This window comes from Erythrolamprus reginae, chromosome 7, assembly GCF_031021105.1.
Source record: "Erythrolamprus reginae isolate rEryReg1 chromosome 7, rEryReg1.hap1, whole genome shotgun sequence".
NCBI lineage: Eukaryota > Metazoa > Chordata > Lepidosauria > Squamata > Dipsadidae > Erythrolamprus > Erythrolamprus reginae.
The window spans coordinates 4,943,681-4,970,305 of record NC_091956.1 but is presented as its reverse complement, the minus strand read 5'-3'; the positions used below and the strand labels follow the sequence as shown (position 1 = coordinate 4,970,305).

Below are 26,625 nucleotides of genomic sequence, written 5' to 3'. Positions count from 1 at the left end.
TTGATCCTTCTTGTTGCCCTTTTTTGTACCTTTTCCAGTTCTGTTATATCCTTCTTGAGGTGCAGTGACTAGAACTGAAATCCCTGGGAGCTTTGACAAATTTATCAGATTAGGTGTTTAAAAAAGTTTTTTTAAGGAAAAAAAGAATACAGTGATCCCTCGATTATCACGAGGGTTCCGTTCCAAGACCCCTCGCGATAATCGATTTTTCGCGATATAGTGGTTCCGGAAGTAAAAACACCATCTGTGCATGCCCGCCCTTTTTTTCCATGGCCGCGCATGCGCAGATGGTGTTTTTACTTCCGCACCTGGGAAGACCCAGGGAAGGTTCCTTCGGCCGCCCAGCAGCTGATCTGCTCGGCAGCGCCGCAGCAGCGAGGAGCCGAAGATCCGGGTTTCCCCACCGCCCACGCAAAGGGGAAACCCGGATCTTCGGCTCCTCGCTGCTGCGGCGCTGCCGAGCAGATCAGCTGCTGGGCAGCCGAAGGAACCTTCCCTGGGTCTTCCCCGCCGCCCACGTGCCGCTCGAGAGCAAGAGGGGGAGAGATAGAGAAAGAGAGAGAAGGAAAGAAAGAGATGAGAGAGGGAGAAAGAGAGTGTGAGAGAGGAAGAAGCAAGATAGAGAAAGAGAGAGAGAAAGAAAGATGAGAAAGGAAGAGAGTGACGTCATCGGGTGGGAAAATATTTTTAATTAATATTTTTTGAAAAATCGCGATATAGCGTTTCGCGAAGATCGAGATCGCGAAAATCGAGGGATCACTGTATTGGCATAAATCTTGGGTCATGGAAAAAAGCACTATCCACAGATTTTTTTTCTATTTTGCACAAACTTTTCCAACTTGAGTGTCAAACAAATTAACTCAGTTCTTGAGAACTCAAAATGGAACTTCATGCCTCGGTAGCCATCCTAAGCTTTACATTCTCCAAATCGGCTTGCAGAATTGGAAGAGATATGAATGCACAGCTCAGACTGTAAACTCACCCTCGCACTCTGGCCGGCGATAAGCTGATCGTCTTCAGTTTGGACGCTTGTCCGGCTCCGCACATCATAATCTTCCTGTTCGAAATCAGAATCATCCTCTAGTTCTTCAGGAGTCTGGATTTTAGGGCAGAAAGGAAGGAAAGGGAAGGAAGGAAGGAAGGAAGGAAGAAAAAAGGAAGGAAGGAAGGAAGGAAAGGGAAGGAAGAAAGGAAAGGGAAGAAAGGAAGGAAGGAAAGGGAAGGAAAGAAGGAAGGAAGGAAGGAAGGAAAGGGAAGGAAGAAATGAAGGAAAGGGAAGGAAGAAAGGAAGGAAGGAAGGAAAGGAGGAAAGGGAAGGAAGGAAGGAAGGAAGGAAAGGGAAGGAAGGAAGGAAAGGGAAGGAAGAAAGGAAAGGGAAGGAAGGAAGGAAGGAAGGAAGAAAAAAGGAAGGAAGGAAGGAAAGGGAAGGAAGAAAGGAAGGAAGGAAGAAAAAAGGAAGGAAGGAAAGGGAAGGAAGAAAGGAAGGAAAAGGAAGGAAGGAAGGAAGGAAGAAAAAAGGAAGGAAGGAAGGAAGGAAGGAAAAGGAAGGAAAGAAGGAAGGAAGGAAAGGGAAGGAAGAAATGAAGGAAAGGGAAGGAAGGAAGGAAGGAAGGAAGGAAAGGAAGAAAGGAAGGAAAGGAAAGGAAGGAAGGAAGGAAGGGAAGGGAAGGAAGAAAGGAAGGAAGGAAGGAAGGAAAGGAAGAAAGGAAAGAAAAGGAAGGAAGAAAGGAAGGAAGGAAAGGAAGAAAGGAAGGAAAGGGAAGGAAGGAAGGGGAAGAAGAAAGAAAGGAGAGGGGAAGGAAGGAAGATTGTATTTATTTATTTATTTACTGTATTGGATTTGTATGCCACCCCTCTCTGCAGACTCGGGGTGGCTAACAACAATGATAAAAACAACATGTAACAATTCAATTTAATAAAACAACTAAAAACCCTTATAGTAAAACCAAACATACACACAAAGATACCATACATAACTTGTAATGGCCTAGGGGAAGGAATATCCTAACTCCCCCATGCCTGGCAACAAAGGTGGGTCTTGAGTAGTTTGCGAAAGACAAGGAGGGTGGGGGGGCGTTCTAATCTCTGGGGGGAGTTGGTTCCAGAGGGCCGGGGCCGCCACAGAGAAGGCTCTTCCCCTGGGGCCCGCCAAACGACATTGTTTGGTCGATGGGACCCGGAGAAGGCCAACTCTGTGGGACCTTATCGGCCGCTGGGATTCGTGCGGTGGAAGGCGGTTCCGGATGTATTCTGGTCCAATGCCATGTAGGGCTTTAAAGGTCATGACCAACACTTTGAATTGTGACCGGAAACCGATCGGCAGCCAGTGCAGGCTGTATAAAAAAGAAGAGAAGGGAAGTTGTGAGGGAGAGAGGGAAAGAGGAAAGTTTTATGAGAAAAAAAGAAGGAAGGAAGGAAGGAAAAGATGGAAGGAAAGAAGGAAGGTGTTATGGGAAAAAGGAAGGGAAGGAAAATAAGGAGGGAAAGGAAGGAAAGAAAGATGAGAGGTTTTATGAGCAGGAGGAAAGGAAGGGAGGGAGGGAGGAAAAGTTTGATGGGCAGGAGGAAGGGAAGGAAGGAAGGGGAAGGAAGAAAGGAGAGGGGAAGGAAAGAAGATTGTGCAAAAAAGAAGAGAAGGGAAGTGGTGTGGGGAGGGAGAGAGGGAGGGAGGAAAGTTGTGTGAGAATAAAGAAAAAAGGAAAAGTTGGAAGGAAAGATGAGAAGTTTTATGAGCAGGGGGAAAAGAAGGAAGGAAGGAGGGAAGGAAGGGAAGAAAGAAAGAAAAAAAGAAAGAAAGAAAGGTTTTATTGGCAGAGGAAAGGAAGGAAGGAGAGATTGGGAAGAAAGGAAGGGAAGAAAGAAAGAAAGAAAGAAAGAAAGGAAGGAAGGTTTTATTGGCAGAGGGAAGGAAGGAAGGAGAGATTGGGAAGGAAGGAGGGAGGGAAGGAGGGAAGGAAGGAAAGAAAGAAAGAAAGAAAGAAAGAAAGGTTTTATTGGCAGAGGAAAGGAAGGAAGGAAGGTAGGAAGGAAGGAAGGAAGGAAGGAGAGATTGGGAAGGAAGGAAGGGAAGAAAGAACAGACAGCAAACTTATAAAGGATACAAATGAACTCGAGTGATTGCTCGGTTCGTGTTTTATCAACTACCTGCCCAGGAAACGTTGTTCCGTCTTCATTTTAAATTAACTTGTCAGCAAAGGCAGGCAGGACCCCAAATTGAATTGTCCACAAAAAAATGAAGTTATTCCAAACCTGCCCTTTCCCCAGCAGCATTAATCATCACCTCGCTGTGATTTCTCTTAAGCCTGTTACGGGGGGAATGTTACATTGGGCAAAGGAACCAGCCCTAGGACGCATTTCCCGCTCGGAATGTGATTTTTCACAATAATTGTATTTCTTCTCTGGGACAAAAAAAGAGAGAGAGAAGAAGACGACCTACAAGACAACGTGCTGAACCGATTGCACCATCCTTCAAGAGTTTGCAGAAATACCTGCCAAAAAACGGTGCCGTTAGCTCAGAGATGGGGAGGAGACTCAGTCTACCCCCTTTCTCTAAATTGGATGGAGTCTGGAGTGGGATCTGAGTAATTGTTCATAGCCTGAACACAAGACTTGACAATGGAACAAACCCTTGGATTGCTGAGAGTGTGAATTTTAGGGCAGAAAGGAAGGGAAGGGAAGGGAGGAAGGAAGGAAGAATGGAAGGAAGGAAGGAAGGAAGGAAAGGAAGAATGGAAGAAAGGAAGGCAGGAAGGAAGGAAGAATGGAAGGAAGGAAGGAAGGAAAGGAAGGAAGGAAGGAAGAATGGAAGAAAGGAAGGAAGGAAGGAAGAATGGAAGGAAGGAAGAATGGAAGAAAGGAAGAAAGGAAGGAAGGAAAGGAAGGAAGGAAGGAAGGAAAGGAAGGAAGGAAGGAAAGGAAGGAAGGAAGGAAGAATGGAAGGAAATAAGGAAGGAAGGAAGGAAGGAAGGAAGGAGAGTGTGGAGAACATCACAACAAGTAAGGGGAGCGTTCCTTGTATTCTTTCGGTCCTTTTTCACACTTTCATTTCTCTGTTTTCTCCCCCCAATACTTTCTTTTTTTAAAAAAATATATATATTTTATTGGTTTTGCACATAAGGTTATATAAAACAAACATAAAACAATGCACAGTGCATGTGCCCATCACTCGACTGACAATAACCATCACCACCACCACCAATTGCGGGGGGTTCAAATATTAGCTCTAATTTGCATTTATTTACTATTCAAAGAGTGATTGGAGTTTATTTTTCACATTTTCGTCACAAATTCTACTCAACACATAATCTTTCACCTTGTTCCTTCGTACCATCAGCTTCTCCAATTTATTTTCATCAAACTTATTTAATCTTATTTCCAATTCTTTCTTTAGGGTTTTAGAGCTGAGATGGTTTTAAAAAAATGGTTGGGTTATAGCAGATTGAACAGGGCAATCGCTCTGCTAAGGGCCTCTACAAATAAAGGCAAGGCTAGAAACTGGGAGACTGTGAGTTCTAGGCCTGCCCTTGGTCAGGAAAGGGAGACTTTGGGCCAATTACCAGGAGACTGAGAATTATAGTCCCTCCCGCCTTAGTCAGGAAAGGATCATTTTGAGCCAATATGGATAATTTTTGGACCAATCACCAGGAGATGGTGAATTACAGTCTTATTTATTTTATTTATTTATTGGATTTGTATGCCGACCCTCTCCGTAGACTCGGGGCGGTTAACAACAGTAATAGAAACAGCATATAAACAATCCAATATTAAAACAGTTAAAAACCCTTATTATAAAACCAAACATACATACAGACATACCATGCATAAAACTGTAAAGGCCTAGGGGGAAAGAGGATCTCAATTCCCCCATGCCTGGCGGCAGAGGTGGGTTTTAAGAAGCTTACGAAAGGCAAGGAGGGTGGGGGCAATTCTAATCTCTGGGGGGAGTTGGTTCCAGAGGGCCGGGGCCACCACAGAGAAGGCTCTTCCCCCGGGTCGCGCCAAGCGACATTGTTTAGTTGACGGGACCCAGAGAAGACCCACTGTGTGGGACCTAACTGGACGCTGGGATTCGTGCGGCAGAAGGCGGTCCCTGAGATAATCTGGTCCGGTGCCATGAAGGGCTTTATAGGTCATAACCAACACTTTGAATTGTGACTGGAAACTGATCGGCAACCAATGCAGACTGCGGAGTCTTGTCTTAGACCTGAAAGCTGGCTGGGTGGCTTTGGGCCAATCACCAGGAGACTGGGAATTATAGTCCCACTTTAGTTATCAAAGGATCATTTTGGGCCAATCTGGATAATTTTGGACCAATCACCAGGAGATGGTGAGTTCTAGTCTTGCCTTGGCTGGGTGGCTTTGGGCCAATCACCAGGAGACTGGGAATTATAGTCCCACTTTAGTTATCAAAGGATCATTTTAGGCCAATCTGGATAATTCTGAACCAATCACCAGGAGATGGTGAGTTCTAGTCTTTTCTTAGGGACGAAAGCCAACTGGGTGATTTTAGGCCAATCGTTCTCCCTTACCCCAATCCCACCTCAATAGGAGTTGGAAAAAAGTGTTGGATACATTCACTCCCTTGGGTTATTTGTAAATATAATCAAGGCAAGATGCAAACTGTGTAAATGAAAAAAATAATATTGTACAAGAAACAATTAAACCGAGAAATATCTCTTCCAAGGGAAGAGGGTGGGTGGATTGTCAAGACATTTTGCTGGGGGCTTTCAAAGTTCCATGAATGGCAAACATCTATTTCTTTTCTGTGAGTCTCTGCTTTGTTATTCTTCATGTTCTCCCATTAACTCCCACTTGAAATCAACAGAGATTCTGCATAAATATGGAGAAGGAGAAGGCAGGGTTTTCTTATCAGAAAGGCACTGTAGATAATAGGTTAGAGCAGCGTTTCCCAACCGGTGTGCCACGGCACACTGGTGTGCCGCGAGACACCGTCAGGTGTGCCGTGGCGAGAGGCGGCAGAGGAGAGTGGGCGGATCGAGCGGGCAATGGGGCAGGGCGGAGAAGCCAGGGGCGCATTTGGCCGGAGGCACCATGGGGAGGCAGGGGCAGCCACGGCTCCCTTTACTCCTACTGCCGCACCTCCCTGCCCCTGCCTCCCCACGGTGCCTCCGGCCAAACGCGCCTCTGGCTTCTCCGTCCTGCCCCATTGCCCGCCCGATCCGCCCACTCTTCTCCGCCACCGCCTCCTGCCTTGGGGCGAGGAATCCGGGAGTCCGGGACTGTGTGGCTTTGCGCCATGAAGAGAAAACGGCCGACTTTTCCCTGCTGCCGTTTTCTCTTCATGGCGCAAAGCCACACAGTCCCGGACTCCCGGATCGCTCGTTTCTCCGGTCAGCAAAGCCATCTGCCCAGGAAAGCGCCGCGCTGGCTGGAGAAGCGAGCAATCCGGGAGTCCGGGACTGTGTGGCTTTCGGCCGGGCTAACAGGAGGCGGCGCGAGGCCGGGCGCTGGGGACGTCTGGGAGGGCGAGGAGGCTGATGGCTGCTGTGCACTCCACTCTCTCTCCGGCTCTCTCTCGCTCTTTCTTTTTCTCTCTGTTGCTGGCGTGGTGAACGAGAGAGAAAGAGAGAGAGAGAAAAAGGAGGGGAGAGAGAATGAGAGAAAGAAAGCAAGAGAAAGAGAGGGAAAGAAAGCAAGAGAGAGAGAGAAAGAAAGGGGGGAAGGAGGGAGAGGGAAAGACATAGAGGGAGAGAAGGAGGGAGAGAGAAAGAGAGCAAAAAAGAGAGGAAGAAAGAAAGAAAGAGGTATGGAGAGAAAGAAGGGAAGGAAGGGAGAGAAAGAGGGAGGGAGAAATAGAGTGAAATGGAGGAAGAGATATTTTTTTTGTCCAAACTTTTCTTTAGCCCCCCGCCCCCCCTTCAGTGTTCCCCAGAATTTTGAAAACATGAATAATGTGCCGCGGCTCAAAAAAGGTTGGGAAACACTGGGTTAGAGGGTCCAGCGATGTCTTTTGAGGATCAAAGAGCCTCAAGAGTCAAAACCGCTCCAGATCTCTTCCATTGAGCAATGAATCCCCATCTTCTGGTCCCTTTTTCTTCCTCTTTTCTTAAATGTCTCTGACAGAATAGCCAAGGGCTGACCACATTGTCCTAAAAGCATCTGAGCAACCATCCGAAGCTGTTGCAGTGACTTTATCACAAATGAGACGGTATTATTGTACCCTTATTGTAAAACGGTCTTCCCCTATCCTGACGTCCTCCAGATGTAGTGGAACTACAACTGCTGGATTCCCCAGGCCACAGGATTTTGCAAGATGAAGAGTATCAGGAGAAAGTGTGTTCTATTTCCTCCTTGCCTTCCGAAAAAGTTTAAAAACTCATCTTTGCCGCCAGGCCTGGGGTTCCTTAGACCTTCCCCCCTGACTGGTGAATGCTTAGTTTGACTGCTGAATGAATGATATTGATAGTTTTTAATTAGAATTTTAATTGTTTTTTAAGATATGATTGGATTATTATTGTTTCCTGTTTTTCTATACATGCTGTGAGCCGCCCCGAGTCCTCGGAGAGGGGTGGCATATAAATCCAATTAAATAAATTAAATAAATTAAATAAATAAATTTGTACAGTGGTACCTCTACTTACGAACTTAATTCGTTCCGTGACCAGGTTCTTAAGTAGAAACGTTTGTAAGGAGAAGCACTTTTTCCCATAGGAATCAATGTAAAAGCAAATAGTGCATGTGGTTGGGGAAACCACAGGGAGCGTGGAGGCCCTGTTTTCTACCAGGAGATTCCTAGAGAGGCTCCACAGAGGCTTCTCCCCACCTTTTCCGACCCTGTTTCCTCCCAGGAGATTCTGAGAAAGGCCCCACGGAGGCTTCTCCCTGCCTTTTCTGGCCCTGTTTCCTCCCAGAAGATTCCTACAGAGGCACCACAGAGGCTTCTCCCCACCTTTCCGACCCAGTTTCCTCCCAGGAGATTCCTACAGAGGCCCCACGGAGGCTTCTCCCTGCCTTTTCCGGTTACAGTTTCAGAGGCTCGGTTTCTTAAGTGGAAAATGGTTCTTGAAAAGACGCAAAAAAATCTTGAATACCCGGTTTTTATCTAGAAAAGTTCATAATTAGAGGTGTTTGTAGGTAGAGATAACACTGTACATGGTTTATTTGGGAGAAAAAGTATATTTGCTAAGAACGTTGACAACAGAACTCTGATGGATTGTCACCATCATTCAGTTGCTAAGCTGTTTCTGATTCTTTGTGACCACTGACTGGTCCACTGATCTCCAGCCACTGACTTCCATTGTCTCCCAAAGTTTGCCAAATTCATGTTCATTTTATAACAATAACAATAATAACAACAGAGTTGGAAAGGACCTTGGAGGTCTTCTAGTCCAACCCTCAGCTTAGGCAGGAAACCCTACACTACTTCAGACAGATGGATATCCAACATCTTCTTAAAAACTTCCAGTGTTGGAGCATTTAAAACATCTGGTGGCAAGCTGTTCCACTGATTTCTATTTATTTATTTATTTACTTATTATTTTGTTAGTAATATTTATATGCCACCCAAATCCAAGTGGACTCTGGGTATCTTACAGTAATAAATCAAAATATAGATTACAATCAAAAGTGGAAGTGATGTGCCGGTGTCTGAAGGCTGTTGTGGTCTGGATGGGTGCCAACAGACTCAAACTCAACCCTGATAAGACGGAGTGGCTGTGTATTTTACCTCCCAAGGACAATTCCATCTGTCCGTCCATTACCCTGGGGGGGGGGGAATCACTAACCCCTTCAGAAAGGGTTCGCAACTTGGACGTTCTGCTCGATCCACAGCTCACATTAGAGAAACATCTTTCAGCTGTGGCGAGGGGGGTGTTTGCCCATGTCCGCCTGGTACACAAGTTGCGGCTCTATTTGGACTGGGACTCACTGCTCACAGTCACTCATGCCCTCATCACCTCGAGGCTCGACTACTGTAACGCTCTCTACATGGGGCTACCTTTGAAAAGTGTTCGGAAACTTCAGATCGTGCAGAATGCAGCTGTGAGAGCTATCATGGGCCTTCCTAAATATGCCCATGTCACACCAACGCTCCGCAGTCTGCACTGGTTGCCGATCGTTTTCCAGTCACAATTCAAAGTGTTGGTTATGACCTATAAAGTCCTTCATGGCATGGGACCAGAATATCTCCAGGACCACCTTCTGCCGCACGAATCCCAGCGACCTGTTAGGTCCCACAGAGTTGGCCTTCTAAGTGTCACGTCGACTAAACCATGTCGTCTGGCGGGGCCTAGGGGAAGAGCCTTCTATGTGGTGGCCCCGGCCCTCTGGAATCAACTCCCCCCAGAGATTTGAACTACCCCCACCCTCCTCACCTTCCACAACACCTTGAAGACCTATCTATGTCGCCAGGCATGGGAAAATTAATGTATCCCCTTCTCTGACCATTAAGAGTTATGTGTGGTTGTGATTGTATAGTACTGATTTTTTTTAAGATAGTGGGTTTTTAGTCATAGTTTTAACTATTAGATTTGTATTATACTGTTTTATTGCTGTTGTGAGCCGCCCCGAGTCTTCGGAGAGGGGCGGCATACAAGTCTAATAAATTATTATTAATTATTATTTGTTGTGGTTCAGCCTGAGTCAGATGAAAGACCAGCTGCGTCTCTGCTGGCTCCATGCCCGGGGGAGGATGAGAGCGAAGAGGAGAGTTCTGGGCAGTCGGACAGGGGAGATTACAGTCAGGAACGTGACGAGGAAGAATGGCCTGGGAGCCTTGGGGAGGGGCTCTCTCAAGCCAGTAGCTTGGAGTCTCTGGATTCATTGGATGACGAAGCATAAGCTATCATTAGTATGCGACAGAGACGCATAGATCAAAGGAGGAATCAATTGAAGAAATATTATCAGCGTTGAATGAGGAACACCAGGGGGTTGGGTGTGGTCCTCATTAGCAGGGAAGGGTTTATAAGGCAGGCAAACTCTTTCGGCAGTGTGGAGTGTTATCAGAGTGGAGTTGCTGTAATCTGCATTGTCTCTCAGCGTTTCTGTTCCTGGCTTGTGGCCCAGCAGTCTTGAAGACCCATGGGAGGTGTATGTCTGTTATCTACAGCCTCGTCTTGGCATCAAGGATCCTGTGTTTCTGTATGAACAATTGCCTTCATGTATCCATTTGGAGTTCCAGTGTTTTCCTGATCTATAAGGACATTTTCTGTTGGCTTCTTTTCTCTTTACCATTATAAAACTGTGTTTGGATTCTACCGGTGTGTCTGGCTTATCTTTTTGGGTTGGTCATAGCTTCCGGAGTGACCCAGACAGAACAATTATTATTATTATTTAAAAAAATCCCACCAATTGAGACTGATTGCCAAGCTAGTAAGGAAAAGGCTGGAAAGCCATTCGCAAAATAATTCCTTCTGCTGTTGCCCTATTACCTTTATTAAGAAGGAGAAGAAACCTGATAAAATTAAATCAATTGCTTACTCGGGGTTGAAATGACAGTTCCTTACCTGAATAAATGCCGAAGCTTTTCCCTTTGGAAATTCAGTGAAGCAGTTAGTTAATTTATTTACTCATTTAGGTATTAAAAACACCCGTCTTCCTTTCTGAGTTCTACACAAGCACTAAAGAGATACAAGTGGCTTTAATATGCTCGGCACAATTGAAAATCAGACGCCCAGACAACTGGGAAAATGTATTAATTTCTCCACCAAAGTCTCCTGGATGAAATGGTTGCCGCGTGATTACTTTTTGAAAACGGATCTGTATTGAACGGCTGATTATTAAAGGGCAGCTGATCGACAATTTCCCGGCTCTGCTAATGAGGTTGCTTATGTCCAAGTACACAAACTGGCAATTAGCTTAGCCAATTTGCCGTCGCCGCTGTGATATATACAAGGGGAAAGGAGAGAATTCTCCACCATTAACATTTACAAGGGTCCGAGCGAGGGAAATCAAGGCATAATTGTGGGCGTGAGGGATGGGGGGTTTTGGGGATGGGGAGGGTGGAAGGGTTATTGACAGACATTTCATAAGATTAGCGGACTTGAGGCTGGGACATACGCAGAACGGTTGCAGGAACTGGGTATGTCTAGTTTAATGAAAAGAAGGACAAGGAGTCCTTCAACTCAGTTAATCAGTTGTTTCACTAATTAATGTTCTGACTGTCAGGAAATTTCTCGTTAGTTGTAGGTTTGTTTCTCTCCTTGATACGTTTCCATCCTATCGGCCTTGTCCTGCCTTCAGGGGCTTTGGAGAAAAGGTTGACCCCTTCTTCCTGGTAGCAGCCCTTAGGTCAGTGGTTCTCAACCTGGGGGTCGGGACCCCTTTAGGGGTCAAACAACCATTTCACAAGGATTTATTTATTTATTTATTTATTGATTGATTGGATTTGTATGCCGCCCCTCTCCGCAGACTCGGGGCGGCTAACAACAGCAATAAAACAGTATACAGTGATCCCCCGATCATTGTGAGGGTTCCGTTCCAGGACCCCTAGCAATGATCGGGTTTTCGTGAAGTAGCGCTGCGGAAGTAAAAACACCATCTGTGCATGCGCAGATGGTGTTTTTACTTCCGCAGCGCTAGCGAGGAGCCGAAGATTGGGGTTTCCCCGCCGCCCATGCAAACTCCTCGCTGCTGCTGTGCCCGCCGCTTGTCCACCGCCTGCCTGCCCGCGCGCCCGCCCTTCGCCCGGCCACCCGCCGTTCGCTCGCTGCTCGCCCGGCCACCCGGGTTCGTTTGGCTTCGGGACATGCCAGCGGCAACATTTTAAAACAGCCGCGTGGCTTCCCAACTGAGTCCCGAAGTCAAAGGCGAACTTCCGCGTTTGGCTTCGGGACTCAGTTGGGAAGCTGCGCGGCTGTTTTAAAATGTCGCCGCCGGCATGTCCCGAAGCCAAACGAACCCGGGTGGCCGAGCGAGCAGCGAGTGAATGGCGGGTGGCCGGCCGAAGGGCGGGGCGAGCGGCGAAGGGCGGGCGAGCAGCAAGCAAACGGCGGGTGGCCGGGCGAAGGGCGGGCGAGCGGGTGCTGGGGGGGGCTTCTCGCCCTCCCGCCAGCAAGAGGAGACCCAGGGAAGCCGCCCAGCAGCTGATCTGCCCGGCGCCATCTACGCATGCGTGCCCATAGAAAAAAGGGCGCGCATGCGCAGATGGTGTTTTTACTTCTGGGTTGCAAAATCGCCATATAGCCGTTTCGCAATGATCGGGGTCGCAATACCCGGGGGATCACTGTATAACAAAATCCAATACTAAAAACAGTTAAAAAACCATTATATAAAAACCAATCATACATACAGACATACCATGCATAAAATTGTGAAGGCCTAGGGGGAAGTGTATCTCAGTTCCCCCATGCCTGGCGGCAGAGGGGGGTTTTAAGCAGCTTTCGAAAGGCAAGGAGGGTGGGCTGCCACAGAGCAGGCTGTTCCTCTGGGTCCCGCCAAGTGACATTGTTTGGTTGACGGGACCCGGAGAAGACCCACTCTGTGGGACCTGACTGGTCGCTGGGATTCATGCAGCAGAAGGCGGTCCCTGAGGTAATCTGGTCCGGTGCCATGAAGGGCTTTATAGGTCATAACCAACACTTAGAATTGTGACCGGAAACTGATCGGCAACCAATGCAAACTGCGGAGTGTTGGTGTAACATGGGCATATTTAGGGAAGCCCATGATTGCTCTCGCAGCTGCATTCTGCACGATCTGAAGTTTCCGAACACTTTTCAAAGGTAGCCCCATGTAGAGAGCGTTACAGTAGTAGAGCCTCTAGGTGATGAGGGCATGAGTGACTGTGAGCAGTGACTCCCGGTCCAAATAGGGTTGCAACTGGTGCACCAGGCGAACCTGGGCAAACACCCCCCTCACCACAGCTGAAAGGTGTTTCTCTAATGTGAGCTGTGGATCGAGGAGGACGCCCAAGTTGCGGACCCTCTCTGAGGGGGTCAATGATTCTCCCCCCAGGGTATTGGACGGACAGATGGAATTGTCCTTGGGAGGCAAGACCCATAGCCTCTCCCATGGTGCTAGGAACTAAAGTTTATATTTTGGGACATATTTTTACAGTCCGACCAATCAGGCGTTTACAGCAGGGGTGTCCCTCTGACCTTCCTGCCAATCAGCTTAAAGCTCTGTTGGAAGAATTGGCGCTAGACTTATGGTTGGTGGTCACCACAACATGAGGAACTGTATTAAGGGGTTGTGGCATTAGGAAAGGTTGAGAACCACTGCCTTAGATATTAGAATAGGAGATAACACTGCTATCCTATCACCCTAGTCCTTTTTTTTATATTGAACTTGACCAGAGGTCAGCAACCTTAACACTCAAATAAGTTCTTAACTGGAAGCCCCCTGTTCAATTACGGAGCCAACCAGAAGTCTGGTCTCTCCACCACAGAATCTCCTAGCGTGGTGTCCTTTCCCCCCTGCCAATTGGAAGTCCGGTTCCCTCCACCAGTCTCCTAGCATAGTGTCCTTCCCCCCCCTGCCGACCGAAAGTCTGGTTCCCCCCACCATAGAGTCTTCTAGTGCAATGTTCTTTTCCCCCTGCTCACCGGAAGTCCGGTTCCCCCACCATAGAGTCTCCGAGCGTGATGTCCCTTTTCTCCTGATGAGTCTGTTTCCCCCCAATCATAGAGTCTCCTAGTGGGGCGTCCTTTTTCCTCTACCTGTCCTAACCAAAATCCCTATCAACTGTGGTGCTGACTGCCGACAGGAAGCCACAGCAGAAGGATGAAAGAGCCGCATGCGGCTCCAGAGCCTCGGGTTGCTGACCCCTGAACTAGACATACCCAATTCCCGTCACCGTTCTACGTATGTTTTAGCTTCCAGTCCCCTAATCATCTTTGTTGCTCTGCTTTACAGAATCTGGGGGCGGAATTAAAAGAGGAGTCAGTCTAGAATCCCTACATAACCACAAGTGAACTAAGCCCAACCTCTCTTGAATGCTGCTGACCCTAATCTAATTCCAACCATCTCACACAGGTAGAGAATTTATTTGTCTGTCTGTCTGTCTGTCTGTCTGTCTGTCTGTCTGTCTGTCTGTCTGTCTGTCTGTCTGTCTGTCTATCTATCTATCTATCTATCTATCTATCTATCTATCTATCTATCTATTAGATTTGTATGCCGCCCCTCTCCGTAGACTCGGGGCGGCTAACAACAGTAAAAAGACAATATAAACAAATCTAATATTAAAAGTAATTTTAAAAACCCCAATTTAAAGAACCAATCATACATACAGACATACCATGCATAAATTTCATAAGCCTAGGGGGAAGGGAATATCTCAGTTCCCCCATGCCTGATGACAGAGGTGGGTTTTAAGAAGCTTACAAAAGGCAAGGAGGGTGGGGGCAACTCTGACATCCGGGGGGAGTTGGTTCCAGAGGGTCGGGGCCGCCACAGAGAAGGCTTTTCTCCTGGGTCCTGCCAAACGGCATTGCTTAGTCGACGGGACCCGGAGAAGGCCAACTCTGTGGGACCTAACCGGTCGCTGAGATTCATGCAGCAGAAGGCGGTCCCGGAGATATTCTGGTCCGATGCCACGAAGGGCTTTATAGGTCATGACCAACACTTTGAATTGTGACCGGAAACCGATCGGCAACCAATGCAGACTGCGGACTGTTGGTGTAACATGGGCATATTTGGGGAAGCCCATGATTGCTCTCGAAGCTGCATTCTGCACGATCTGAAGTTTCCGAATATTGCTGTGCAAAGGCACGAGTAGCAATGCATCGGTTTAACAGTATCTTTTACAGGTGGACCTGATCTTTCGCTGCTGACAAAAATAACTACAGGAATCAGGCTAGAAGTGATTAAGCATGCAATCCTGGGAAGAGCAATTTACCCTGACTTCTGTTATAGTACTTAATTTTTTTTTTAAGTATCTAGCAAACAAAATGTTTTTTTGCTTCCTTAAAAAGAAGACAACATCAGGTGTTTACCTATTAAAGTGCCAACATTTTAGAAACAGCAGAGGAGATAAAATCTTTTTGTAAATTGAAAACATTGCTTTGCTTGTCCATTTATTCTGGGAAGTGCTTATGTTTTACATGGCTCTCGTCTCTTATGCATTTCATATTTTCCAGCTAAGTATATAGGTAGTTTCTGACTCTCATCCATTTGTTTACTGACTATGTGAAGCTACAACAACAGTGAAAAAAAAGCGACTTCTGATCACTTTTCACACGGCCGTTGCAGCAATCTCACGTGACATGATCAAAATTCAGATAGATAGAAAGATAGATAGATAGATAGATAGATAGATAGATAGATAGATAGATTGACAGATAGATAGATTAGATAGATAGATAGATAGATAGATAGATAGATAGGTAGGTAGGTAGGTAGGTAGGTAGGTAGATTAGATAGATTGATCGATAGATCGATCGATCGATCAATAGATAGATAGATAGATAGATTAATTTACTTACTTACTTACTTACTTACTTACTTACTTACTTACTTACTTACTTACTTACTTATTTATTGCATTTGTATGCCGCCCCTCTCCGTAGACTCGGGGCGGCTAACAACAGTGGTAAAAACAGCATGTGACAATCCAATACTAAAACAGCTAAAAACCCTTGTTATAAAACCAATCATACATACAAACATACCATGCATAAATTGTAAAAGCCTCGGGGGAAAGGAATATCTCAGTTCCCCCATGCCTGACGGCAGAGGTGGGTTTTAATGAGCTTACGAAAGCAACGAGGTTGGGGGCTATTCTAATCTCATGGGGGGAGTTGGTTCCAGAGGGCCGGGGCTGCCACAGAGAAGGCTCTTCCCCTGGGTCCCGCCAAACGACATTGTTTAGTTGACGGGACCTGGAGAAGGCCCACTCTGTGGGACCAAACCGGTCGCTGGGATTCGTGCAGCAGAAGGCGGTCCCTGAGATAATCTGGTCCGGTGCCACGAAGGGCTTTATAGGTCATAACCAATACTTTGAATTGTGACCGGAAACTGATCGGCAACCAATGCAGACTGCGGAGTGTTGGTGTAACATGGACATATTTGGGAATGCCCATGATTGCTCTCGGAGCTGCATTCTGCACGATCTGAAGTTTACGAACACTCATCAAAGGTAGCCCCATGTAGAGAGCGTTACAGTAGTCGAGCCTCGAGGTGATGAGGGCATGAGTGACTGTGAGCAGTGACTCCCGGTCCAAGTAGGGCCGCAACTAGTGCACCAGGCGAACCTGGGCAAACGGCAGATGCTTGGCAACTGGTTCATATTAATGACAATTAAAGTGTCCCAGGGTCATGTGATCACTTTTGTGACCTTCTGACCAGCAAAGTCTACGGGGAGGTCAGGTTCCACTTGATAACCCTGTTAATAACTTAAGAACTGCAGCGATTCACTTAATAACTGTTGTGGTTAGCTCTGGCCCAGCTCCTGCCCCAAGGACTGTGGATGTGGGGGAGACATCCACATGCTGCACACCTGTTTTGCCCCCGGTGGAATCTGCTGATGAAGGCTCCTCTGAACAAGAAGACATGAGTGACAGGGAGGAGGAGAGTGGGGCAGACAGCTCAGAAGGAGATCAATTATCTAGCTCCTCCTTGGATTCAGAACAAGAGTTAATGATACAGCCACGCATGTGGAGAGCGATGCATAGGCAGGAACAACTGAGAGATTATTATCAAAGAAAATGAGGCCACCTGTGGTTGGGTGGGGCTGTGGTCATGAGTGAGGCTGCTATAAATAGCAGCCTGTTGGTTTGGCCATTGTGGAGGATTATCTGATCGTTGTGTTTCGTGACTGCTTTACTGACTTTGACCTTTTGTGTGCTGATGTTTCCCCGCTTTGAAACTAAACCAGGGCAAAGTGTGTTTCACTTTGTGAAAGAAGAAGGACTGTGAATTGCCTCATAGCTGCAAGCTAAGTATCACAGAACTGATAAGGGACTTGTACAAATTACCAGTTTGTTTGGAGATGAGTCCTCTTTGCTATCCCAAAAGAGGGCTTGGTTCAAGTGAATTTTCATTATAAAGAACATTGTTTTGAATTTTCAAACGTGTGTGTGTCTGAAATTTGTACCTGTAAATTTTTGGGAGGATTCTACCAGAGAGCCCGACATAACAATAAGCATGGCAAGAAAGATGATAGAGCTCACTTAACAACTCTCTCTCTCTGTTGACAATAGAAATGTTGGGCCCAATTGTGGGCCATAAGCCAAGGGCTACCTTTACAACGCTCCTCGATGTGATCCTAAAAAGGTGAAAAACAATTATGTTACATACTCTGATCATCAATACCGCTTTCCTGATGTCCCGAACTCCGTCGTAAACCAGGCGAGAGGCGTCAATGAACTCGTTCTCTTCAAATGGTTGTGGGATGTTGGCGCTCAGGGCTTCGATGGCGACTTCCACTTGTTCAGCGAAACGGGGCATCACTAAATTAAACCAAAGGAAAGAGAGTGAGAACGCAGATTTCCTTGTGTAACATTGCTGCTTTGTCATGCCTGGAAGAGAAGGGTGCTGTAGCATCAGGATGCTGGGAATTGGTACCTGTGAAGTGACCCAACAAGAAATTGGTTCCCATCATCTCAAGATTGGGTCGGCAAAGAATTTAACAGATAATGTGGGTAGAATAAATTGTGCAAAGTTATGAGGCTTAAGGAAGAGCTTCACATAAAAACACAGAAGATTGACGGCAGAAAAATACCTCGTGGTCCATCTAGTCTTTTTTATCCTTAGACTATCCACGGTTGTTGTTGTTGTTGTTGTTGTTGTTGTTGTTGTTGTTATTATTATTATTATTATTATTATTATTATTATTATTATTATTATTATTATTTAGATTTGTATGCCGCCCCTCTCCGTAGATCCGGGGCGGCTTACAGCAATGTTAAAAACAATATACTGTATAATGACAAATCTAATAGTTAGAATCTAAAATAATAATACATTTAAAAAGTCTAAAAAACAAGGAACCCCAATATATAAAAAACATACATACAGTCATATCATACACAAAAACTACATAGGCATACACACAAACATACCATGCATAAACTGTATAGGCCCGGGGGAGATGTCTCAATTCCCCCACGCTTGACAGCAGAGGTGGGTTTTAAGGAGTTTACGAAAGGCAAGGAGGGTGGGGGCAATTCTAATCTCTGGAGGGAGCTGATTCCAGAGGGTTGGAGCTGTCACAGAGAAGGCTCTTCCCCTGGGTCCCGCCAGACAACATTGTTTAGTTGACGGGACCCGGAGAAGGCCAACTCTGAGGGACCGAACCGGTCGCTGGGATTCGTGCGGCAGAAGGCGGTCTCGTAGATACCCTGGTCCGGTGCCATGAAGGGCTTTATAGGTGATGACCAACCCTTTGAATTGTGACCGGAAACTGATCGGCAACCAATGCAGACTGCGGAGTGTTGGTGTGACATGGGCATACCTGGGGAAGCCCATGACTGCTCTCGCAGTTGCATTCTGCATGATCTGAAGTTTCCGGACACTTTTCAAAGGTCGCCCCATGTAGAGAGCGTTACAGTAGTCGAGCCTCGAGGTGATGTTCAAAATACAATAAGCACAATTATTTACTGCAGAAAAAAAAACCAGAAGCTGCTTTTTTCTAAATTTTGTAATTTTTTGTAAATATTTCTAACACTGCATTTTTTTATTTTCTCTTTCTTCCTTTGCTTCTTTTATTCTTTATTAGTTTGTGCGTATTTTTACTTTAGAGAAGAATTGGCTCACAGTCTTCTTAGAAGCTTCTGTCCTTGAAGATGGGACTCCTCTCTGCTCCTAATCCAGACCGTTCAATAGAACAAAAAGCTGATATTTTCCCCCCAACACAAAATCCATGATATTGCTGCCTATAAATGATTTAAGAGTCGCCCCCCCCCCCTTTTTTTTTTCCCAGTGCTAAAATCTGACATCCTAGTTGCCTTCAAGTTCACCAATAAGATCCCGGTCCCTCAATCCCAGCTGAGTATAGAATATGAAAGATGCTAATGGCTTTATGAGAGCAATTTGCAGTATTAATGGCTGAGCCATACATGCATACTTTATGAATCCATGCATAACTGGCACATTCAATATTTATTTCTGCAATACATTTATATATATATATATATATATAAATATACTGTATAGGCCTTGGGATGACTTTTGCAGCCAGGAAAGCCCGGGAATGGGGGTGGGTAGAAGTCACAGAGGGCTATTTTGTTGATTTGTAAGGCAAACAATTCTTTTGAAATAGAAAATGGGTAATGGGAAAAACGGGACCGCCTTCTGCCACACGAATCCCAGTGACCAGTTAGGTCCCATAGGGTTGGCCTTCTCCGGGTCCTGTCGACTAAACAATGTTGTTTGGCAGGACCCAGGGGAAGAGCCTTCTCTGTGGCGGCCCCCACCCTCCTTGCCTTTCGTAAACTCCTTAAAACCCACCTCTGCCACCAGGCATGGGGGAATTGAGACATTTCCCCCGGGCCTATACAGTTTATGCATGGTATGTTTGTGTGTATGTTTGCTTTTAATAATGGGGTTTTTAGTGTTTTTTAAATTATTAGATTTGTTGTACATTGTTTTATTGTTGCTGTGAGCTGCTCCGAGTCTACGGAGAGGGGCGGCATACAAATCAAATCAAATCAAATCAATCAATAAATAAATGCTTCTTTGTGGTAGCCCCTTACATATTGGAAGACTGCTATCATGTAATCCCTGGTCCTTCTTTTCACTAAATTAGATGTAACCATTATTCGTTATGTTTTAGATTCCAAATCTCTTAATCATCTGTATTGCTCTTTACACTCTCTACCTCGAGTCTGAACATCTTTTTTTTTTAAAAAAAATAATCTTTATTAAATTTCTACATATAAAAACAATCAGAACAAACAAAACATATAAAGAGAAAGAAGAAAGGGTGAAAAATAGGCAGACACTTTTTTTTTCATCCTGAACATCTTTTTTATACAGTTGTGGCCAAAACTGGATGCAGTATTCCATGGTATGGTCTTACCAAGGCATTATAAAGTGATACTTTTAGGAAAAGCAAGTAGGATGCTTGACTGCATAGCTAGAGGTATAACAAGCAGGAAGAGGGAGATTGTGATCCCGCTATATAGACTGCTGGTGAGACCACATTTGGTATACTGTGTTCAGTTCTGGAGACCCCACCTACAAAAAGATATTGACAAAATTGAACGGGTCCAAAGACGGGCTACAAGAATGGTGGAAGGTCTTAAGCATAAAACGTATCAGGAAAGACTTCATGGACTCAATCTGTAGAGTCTGGAGGACAGAAGGAAAAGGGGGGACATGATCGAAACATTTAAATAAGTTAAAGGGTTAAATAAGGTTCAGGAGGGAAGTGTTTTTAATAGGAAAGTGAACACAAGAACAAGGGGACACAATCTGAAGTTAGTTGGGGGAAAGATCAAAAGCAACATGAGAAAATATTATTTGACTGAAAGAGTAGTAGATGCTTGGAACAAACTTCCAGCAGACGTGGTCGGTAAATCCACAGTCACTGAATTGAAACCTGCCTGGGATAAACATAGATCCATCCTAAGATAAAATACAGGAAATAGTATAAGGGCAGACTAGATGGACCATGAGGTCTTTTTCTGCCGTCAGTCTTCTATGTTTCTATACCAGTGTTTCCCAACCTTGGCAAATTGAAGGTGTTTGGACTTCAACTCCCAGAATTCTCCAGCCAGCAAACGCTGGCTGGGGAATTCTGGGAGTTGAAGTCCAGATATCTTCAAGTTGCCAAGGTTGGGAAACACTGTTCTATACTAACATTTCAAATAATGTTGATTCTAAAGGAGGTGAAACGTTTGTGTTCTTACTAAAGTCAAGTCTTCTGGGTGTTAATTCTTGGTGATTTCTGGAGCACCCCCGTGAAGTTTTCTTGGCAGTCGGACGGGCGTGGCGGTTGAAGGGGCAGGTGGACAATCATGGAAATATGCCACTTGGCCTTAAAAGGCATACCAGGCTTTGCCAAGAATCAATTAAGTTAACTGGAAAGACAGGAGGGAGAAACAACTTCCAACTATTAGTGAAGGTTTCATTTCTGTACTATCACAAGCAGGGGATAATCATCTGATTGATGTGGCTATATTCTTGTCTGCAATAAAGATTCTTATCTAGCTGAGCTATGGTGATGGCTCTACTGCCAAATCAAACAAAACAGCAGTTGTTGTCTTAATGCTGAGAGATTTGTGATTGCTGTCAAGTCTTCCCAGGGAAGCTTGGTTAAAGAAAAAACCCAAGTGTTGTCTTCTTCTTCTTCTTCTTCTTCTTCTTCTTCTTCTTCTTCTTCTTCTTCTTCTTCTTCTTCTTCTTCTTCTTCTTCCTCTTTCTTCTTCTTCTTCCTTCTTCTTCTTCCTCCTCCTCCTTCTTCCTTCTTCTTCCTCTTTCTTCTTCTTCCTCTTTCTTCTTCTTCCTCTTTCTTCTTCTTCTTCCTTCTTCTTCTTCCTTCTTCTTCCTCTTTCTTCTTCTTCCTTCTTCTTCTTCCTCTTTCTTCTTCTTCCTTCTTCTTCCTCTTCCTCCTCCTCCTTCTTCCTTCTTCTCCTTCTTCTTTCTTCTTCTTCTCCTTCTTCTTCTTCTTCATCTTTCTTCTTCTTTCTTTTTCTTCTTCCTTCTTCCTCTTCCTTCTTCTTCTTCTTTCTTCTTCTTTCTTCTTCTTCCTTCTTCTTCCTTCTTCTTCCTCTTTCTTCTTCTTCCTTCTTCTTCTTCCTCTTTCTTCTTCTTCTTCATTATTATTATTATTATTATTATTATTATTATTATTATTAATTGGATTTGTATGCTGATCCTCTCCGCAGACTCGGGGCAGCTAACAACAGTGGTAAAACAACATGTAACAATCCAATTTAATAAAACAACTAAAAACCCCTTATTATAAAAAACCAAACATACACACAAACATACCATGCATAACTTGTGACAGCCTAGGGGAAGGAATATCCTAACTCCCCCATGCCTGGCGACAAAGGTGGGTCTTAAGTAATTTGCGAAAGACAAGGAGGGTGGGGGCCGTTCTAATCTCTGGGGGGAGTTGGTTCCAGAGGGCCGGGGCCGCCACAGAGAAGGCTCTTCCCCTGGGGCCTGCCAAACGACATTGTTTGGTCAACAGGACCTGGAGAAGGCCAACTCTGTGGGACCTTATTGGCCGCTAGGATTTGTGCGGTAGAAGGCAGTTCTGGATGTATTCTGGCCCAATACCCTCTAATACTAATTCCCAGTTTAGCCTTTGGTTCCAGAACTTGAACCAGGAAATACAGGTGGTCCTCAACTTATGACCACAGTTGAGCCCAAAAAGTGAGACGTTTGTTAATTCAGCCCTGTTCTATGACCTTCCTTGCCCCGGTTGTTAAGTGAATCACTTCAGTTGTTAAAAGCTGGAATGGCGCAGCAGGTAGAGTGCTTTACAGCAGGTCCCTGAAGCTGACTGTAGATCTATAGGTCAGCGGTTCAAATCTCATCACCGGCTCAAGGTTCACTCAGTCTTCCATCCTTTCCCAGGTGGGTAAAATGAGGACCCAGATTGTGGCGGCAATAGGCTGGCTCTGTAAAAAAGAGTTATTGCTAACATGTTGTAAGCCGCCCTGAGTCTAAGGAGAAGGGTGGCATAAATAAAATTGAATAAATAAATAAAATTGAATAAATAAATAAAATTGAATAAATAAATAAAATTGAATAAATAAATAAAATTGAATAAATAAATAAAATTGAATAAATAAATAAAATTGAATAAATAAATAAAATTGAATAAATAAATAAAATTAAATAAATAAATAAAATTGAATCCAAAGACGGGCTACAAGAATGGTGGAAGGTCTTAAGCATAAAACGTATCAGGAAAGACTTCATGAACTCAGTCTGTAGAGTCTGGAGGACAGAAGGGAAAGGGGGGACATGATCGAAACATTTAAATATGTTAAAGGTTTAAATAAGGTCCAGGAGGGAAGTGTTTTTAATAGGAAAGTGAACACAAGGACAAGGGGACACAATCTGAAGTTAGTTGGGGGAAAGATCAAAAGCACCGTGAGAAAATATTATTTTACTGAAAGAGTAGTAGATCCTTGGAACAAACTTCCAGCAGTCGTAGTAGATAAATCCACAGTAACTGAATTTAAATGCCTGGGATAAACATCCATCCATCCTAAGATAAAATACAGGAAATAGTATAAGGGCAGACTAGATGGACCAGGAGGTCTTTTTCTGCCGTCAGACTTCTATGTTTCTATGTTTCTATGAGTGAAAACTAATCAAGGAGAGAAGCAACTTCGGACTAAGGAGAAATTTTCCTGACAGAACCATAAACAAGTGGAACGCCTTTCCTCCATAAGTTGTGGGTGCTTTATCACTGGAGGTTTTAAAGAAGGGATTGTGCAGCCATTTATCTGAAATGGTACAAGCTTTCCTTCTTAATAATAACAGCAGAGTTGGAAGGGACCTTGGAGGTCTTCTAGTCCAACCCCCTGCTTGGGCAGAAGACCCTACATTACTTCTTGAGCAAAGGGGTCAGGCTAGAAGACCTCCAAGACCCCTTTCAACTCTGTTATTTATTGGTGGCTACGTAATCTGAATTTGTGACCTTTTCCACTCCATTTATTTTCTAAAAATATATCCTTATTATGAAATTCTATGCTGCCCATCTCGTTCAGGAGACTATTTGTTGCCCTTTAAAACACACATTTCAAAATTCACATTATCTTAATGCAATCGCAGTATGGTGCTAACATACTTAAGCCTGATGATGAATATTCGTTTGGTAAGGAAAAAGAGAAATATTTTAAATGGGAATTTCTTTTCCCTATATCTTGCAAAAACGAGGGCGGCGGGAAGGAGAGAAATCCCTTTTACTTTCAGCGGAAAGAAGCAAATGCTATTAGGCCTCCTTTCCATTAACATTTCTAAACTTTAATATGCATATTTTGAGAGATTCAATGTGCTCGGAGTTTGGCAAGAGAAATCTGATATTAAACGGCACGCTCCGAGCATGATTCATCAAAATGAAACCTGTTAGCAGAAGTGAATCCAAAATAAAATCAGTTATGCCAGGCATGTCCTCTCTGATGACACACTCCGTTGTACCTTGATGGGTACATCGTTCAAAGTGTTACTTGCATATTCAACTGTGCAGCTTGTAAGCGAAAACTATTTTGGGGGGCAGGGAGGCAGCATCGGGTTCCTACCAGTACGGATAATAATAATAATAATAATAATTAATAATAATAATTTATTAGATTTGTATGCTGCCCCTCTCCGAAGACTCGGGGCGGCTCACAATATTCAGGATGGAAATACAGCAACAGATGCAACCCGTGTTTGTTTGTTTGTTTGTTTTATTTATTTATTATTTATTTATTAATCAGATTTGTATGCCGCCCCTCTATTTATTTATTTATTTATTTATTTATTGATTGATTGATTGATTGATTGTTAGAGTTGAAAGGGACCATGAAGGCCATCGAGTTCAACCCCCTGCCCAAGCAGGAACCCTATAGCACACCAGTCAAGTGGCAGTTCAATCTTCTCTTAAAAATGTCCAGAGTGTTGGAGTTCACAACGTCCGCTAGTAGGTTGTTCCATTGGTTGATCGCTCTGACCGTCAGGAAGTTCCTCCTTATCTCCATGTTGAATCTCTCCTTGGTCAGCTTCCAGCCGTTGTTCCTCGTCTGGCCCTCTGGTGCCCTGAAGAATAAAGTGATCCCCTCCTCTCTGTGACTTCCCCTCGTATACTTGTAGACTGCTATCATGTCCGCTCTGGCCCTCCTTTTCTCCAGGCTATCCATGCCCAGATCCCTCAGTCTCTCTTCGTAAGTCTTGGTTTCCAATCCCTTAATCATCTTGGTTGCTCTTTTTTGCACCTTCTCCAGAGTTTCAATGTCTCTTTTGAAGTGTGGTGACCAGAACTGAATACAGTACTCCAGGTGTGGTCGGACCAGGGCGTAGTAGAGTGGTATTAAGACTTCCCTGGTCTTGGAGTGTATTCCCCTGTTGATGCAGTTTAGGATTGTGTTGGTTTTTTTAGCTGCTGCTGCACATTGTTGGCTCATGTTTAGTTGATTGTCAACCAACACTCCGAGGTCTCTTTCGCAGTCGCTACTGCTAAGAGGGGTTTCTCCCAGGTTGTATGTGTGTCCAGGGTTTTTTCTGCCTAGGTGAAGGACTTTGCTCTTGTCGACATTAAACATCAAAATAACATCTAATGTACATGCAAACATGAGATAATAATTTTAAAAAGGGGGAACAGGCCAATAAAAGACAAAGGAGAGAACCCAGACCTAATCTATTTTGTTTTCTGGAAATACTAGACCCAAATATCCTAAAGGATCTGCAGTTATTGGTTATCAGTTTTAAAATGAGCCTTTTCTCCATCTTCCAGCTGGCATTGGTCGGAAGTTAAATTTCTTTTGTAAGGAAAAGGAAAACAACAACAACGTGGAAACAGTAGTTATTGCAAACAGAAACAAACTCAAGAAGTTTATTGGGGCCACGAGGTGAACCCTCCCCACTCCAAGCCTTCATTTCTGAAATTGTTATGGGAGGAAGAATAAAAGAACATGACATTTTATTTAGCTTGCAGTGTTTGTCAAAGGCTCCCTCTATGAGGACTGTAAATTTCATGTCAGGAGATCCTGAATATTTCATGGAAGTTTTATTATATCTAACTCCGATATAAAAAAGCTTCATGCTGCATAATTTCTGTTTCGTTGGATCCGGCTGTTCCAGACATAATTAAAAGACAGCCAGCTTTGCAGGGAATTATAAAGGTATATAAGTTGACACAGGCAATTAAACAAGCATATCTTTCACGTTCAGAGATGGAGAGATCATTTTTTTTCTAAACCTGGCCAGTTAGTGTTGTGGTTCAGCCTGAGGCTGCTCAGGGACCGGCTGTGTCTCTGCTGGCTCCATGCCCGGAGGAGGATGACAGCGAAGAGGAGGGGGATGAACAGTCGGACGGGGGAGAGGAAAATCAGGAATGGAAGGAAGGAGAACAGCATGAGAGCCTCGGGGGGGGGGGGGCTCTCCCCAGCCAGTAGTTTGGAGTCATTAGGTGATGACGCTCAAGCCGTCATTGACATGCGACAGAGACGTTCAGATCAAAGAAAGGAGCAATTAAAGAAGTATTATCAGCATTGAATTAGGAACAGCTGGGTTTGGGTGTGGTCCTCCTTAGCAGGGTTTAAAAGGCAGGCAAGCCCTTGAAGCCATGTGGAGTGTTATCAGTTTGGAGTTGCGTTATCCTGTCTTGTTTCTCGGCACCTCTGTTCCTGGCTTGTGGCCCAACAGCTTTGGAAGACCCGTGGGAGGTGTAGGTCTGCTATCTACAGCCTCGGCTTGGCAGCAAGAATTCTGTATTGCTGCATGGACTTTTGCCTTTGTGGATATATCTGAAGATACAGCATTTTCCTGTTTGTAAGGACATTTTCTGTTACCTGTGTTTTTCTTGAATTTTATAAAACTGCCTTTGCCTTTTACCAGTGTGTCTGGCTTCTCTTTTTGGGTTGGTATTGGCTTCTGGAGTGACCCAGACAGAACAGTTAGTACCCTGGTTTTTAATCTCTATAAATATTTATCTCTATAAATATTAATCTTTATAAAAAACTTGGAGGAAATGAACTTGTAGATGACCCGCACTCTGTCACAAACCTTGGAGTACTCATATCCAATGGCCTAAGTGCTAGAGCCCACTGCAACAACCTTGCCAAAAAA

At 44.7% G+C, this 26,625-nt stretch overlaps 1 protein-coding gene across 4 annotated transcripts in view; it reads right to left on the bottom strand.

The window, feature by feature from the left end:
* The window catches only part of CTNNA2 (catenin alpha 2), a 361,600-nt gene that overhangs the window by 67,847 nt on the left and 267,128 nt on the right, over nucleotides 1–26,625 (bottom strand). For 2 of the 4 annotated variants that reach the window (XM_070756873.1, XM_070756876.1), the window contains exons 7-8: nucleotides 17,191–17,342; nucleotides 983–1,096 (exon numbers count right to left, since the gene is read on the bottom strand). In XM_070756873.1, the coding sequence (XP_070612974.1) occupies nucleotides 983–1,096; nucleotides 17,191–17,342 (266 nt within the window). The remainder of the gene's footprint in view (nucleotides 1–982; nucleotides 1,097–17,190; nucleotides 17,343–26,625) is intronic. The other 2 variants (XM_070756875.1, XM_070756877.1) reach the window with 1 other exon arrangement.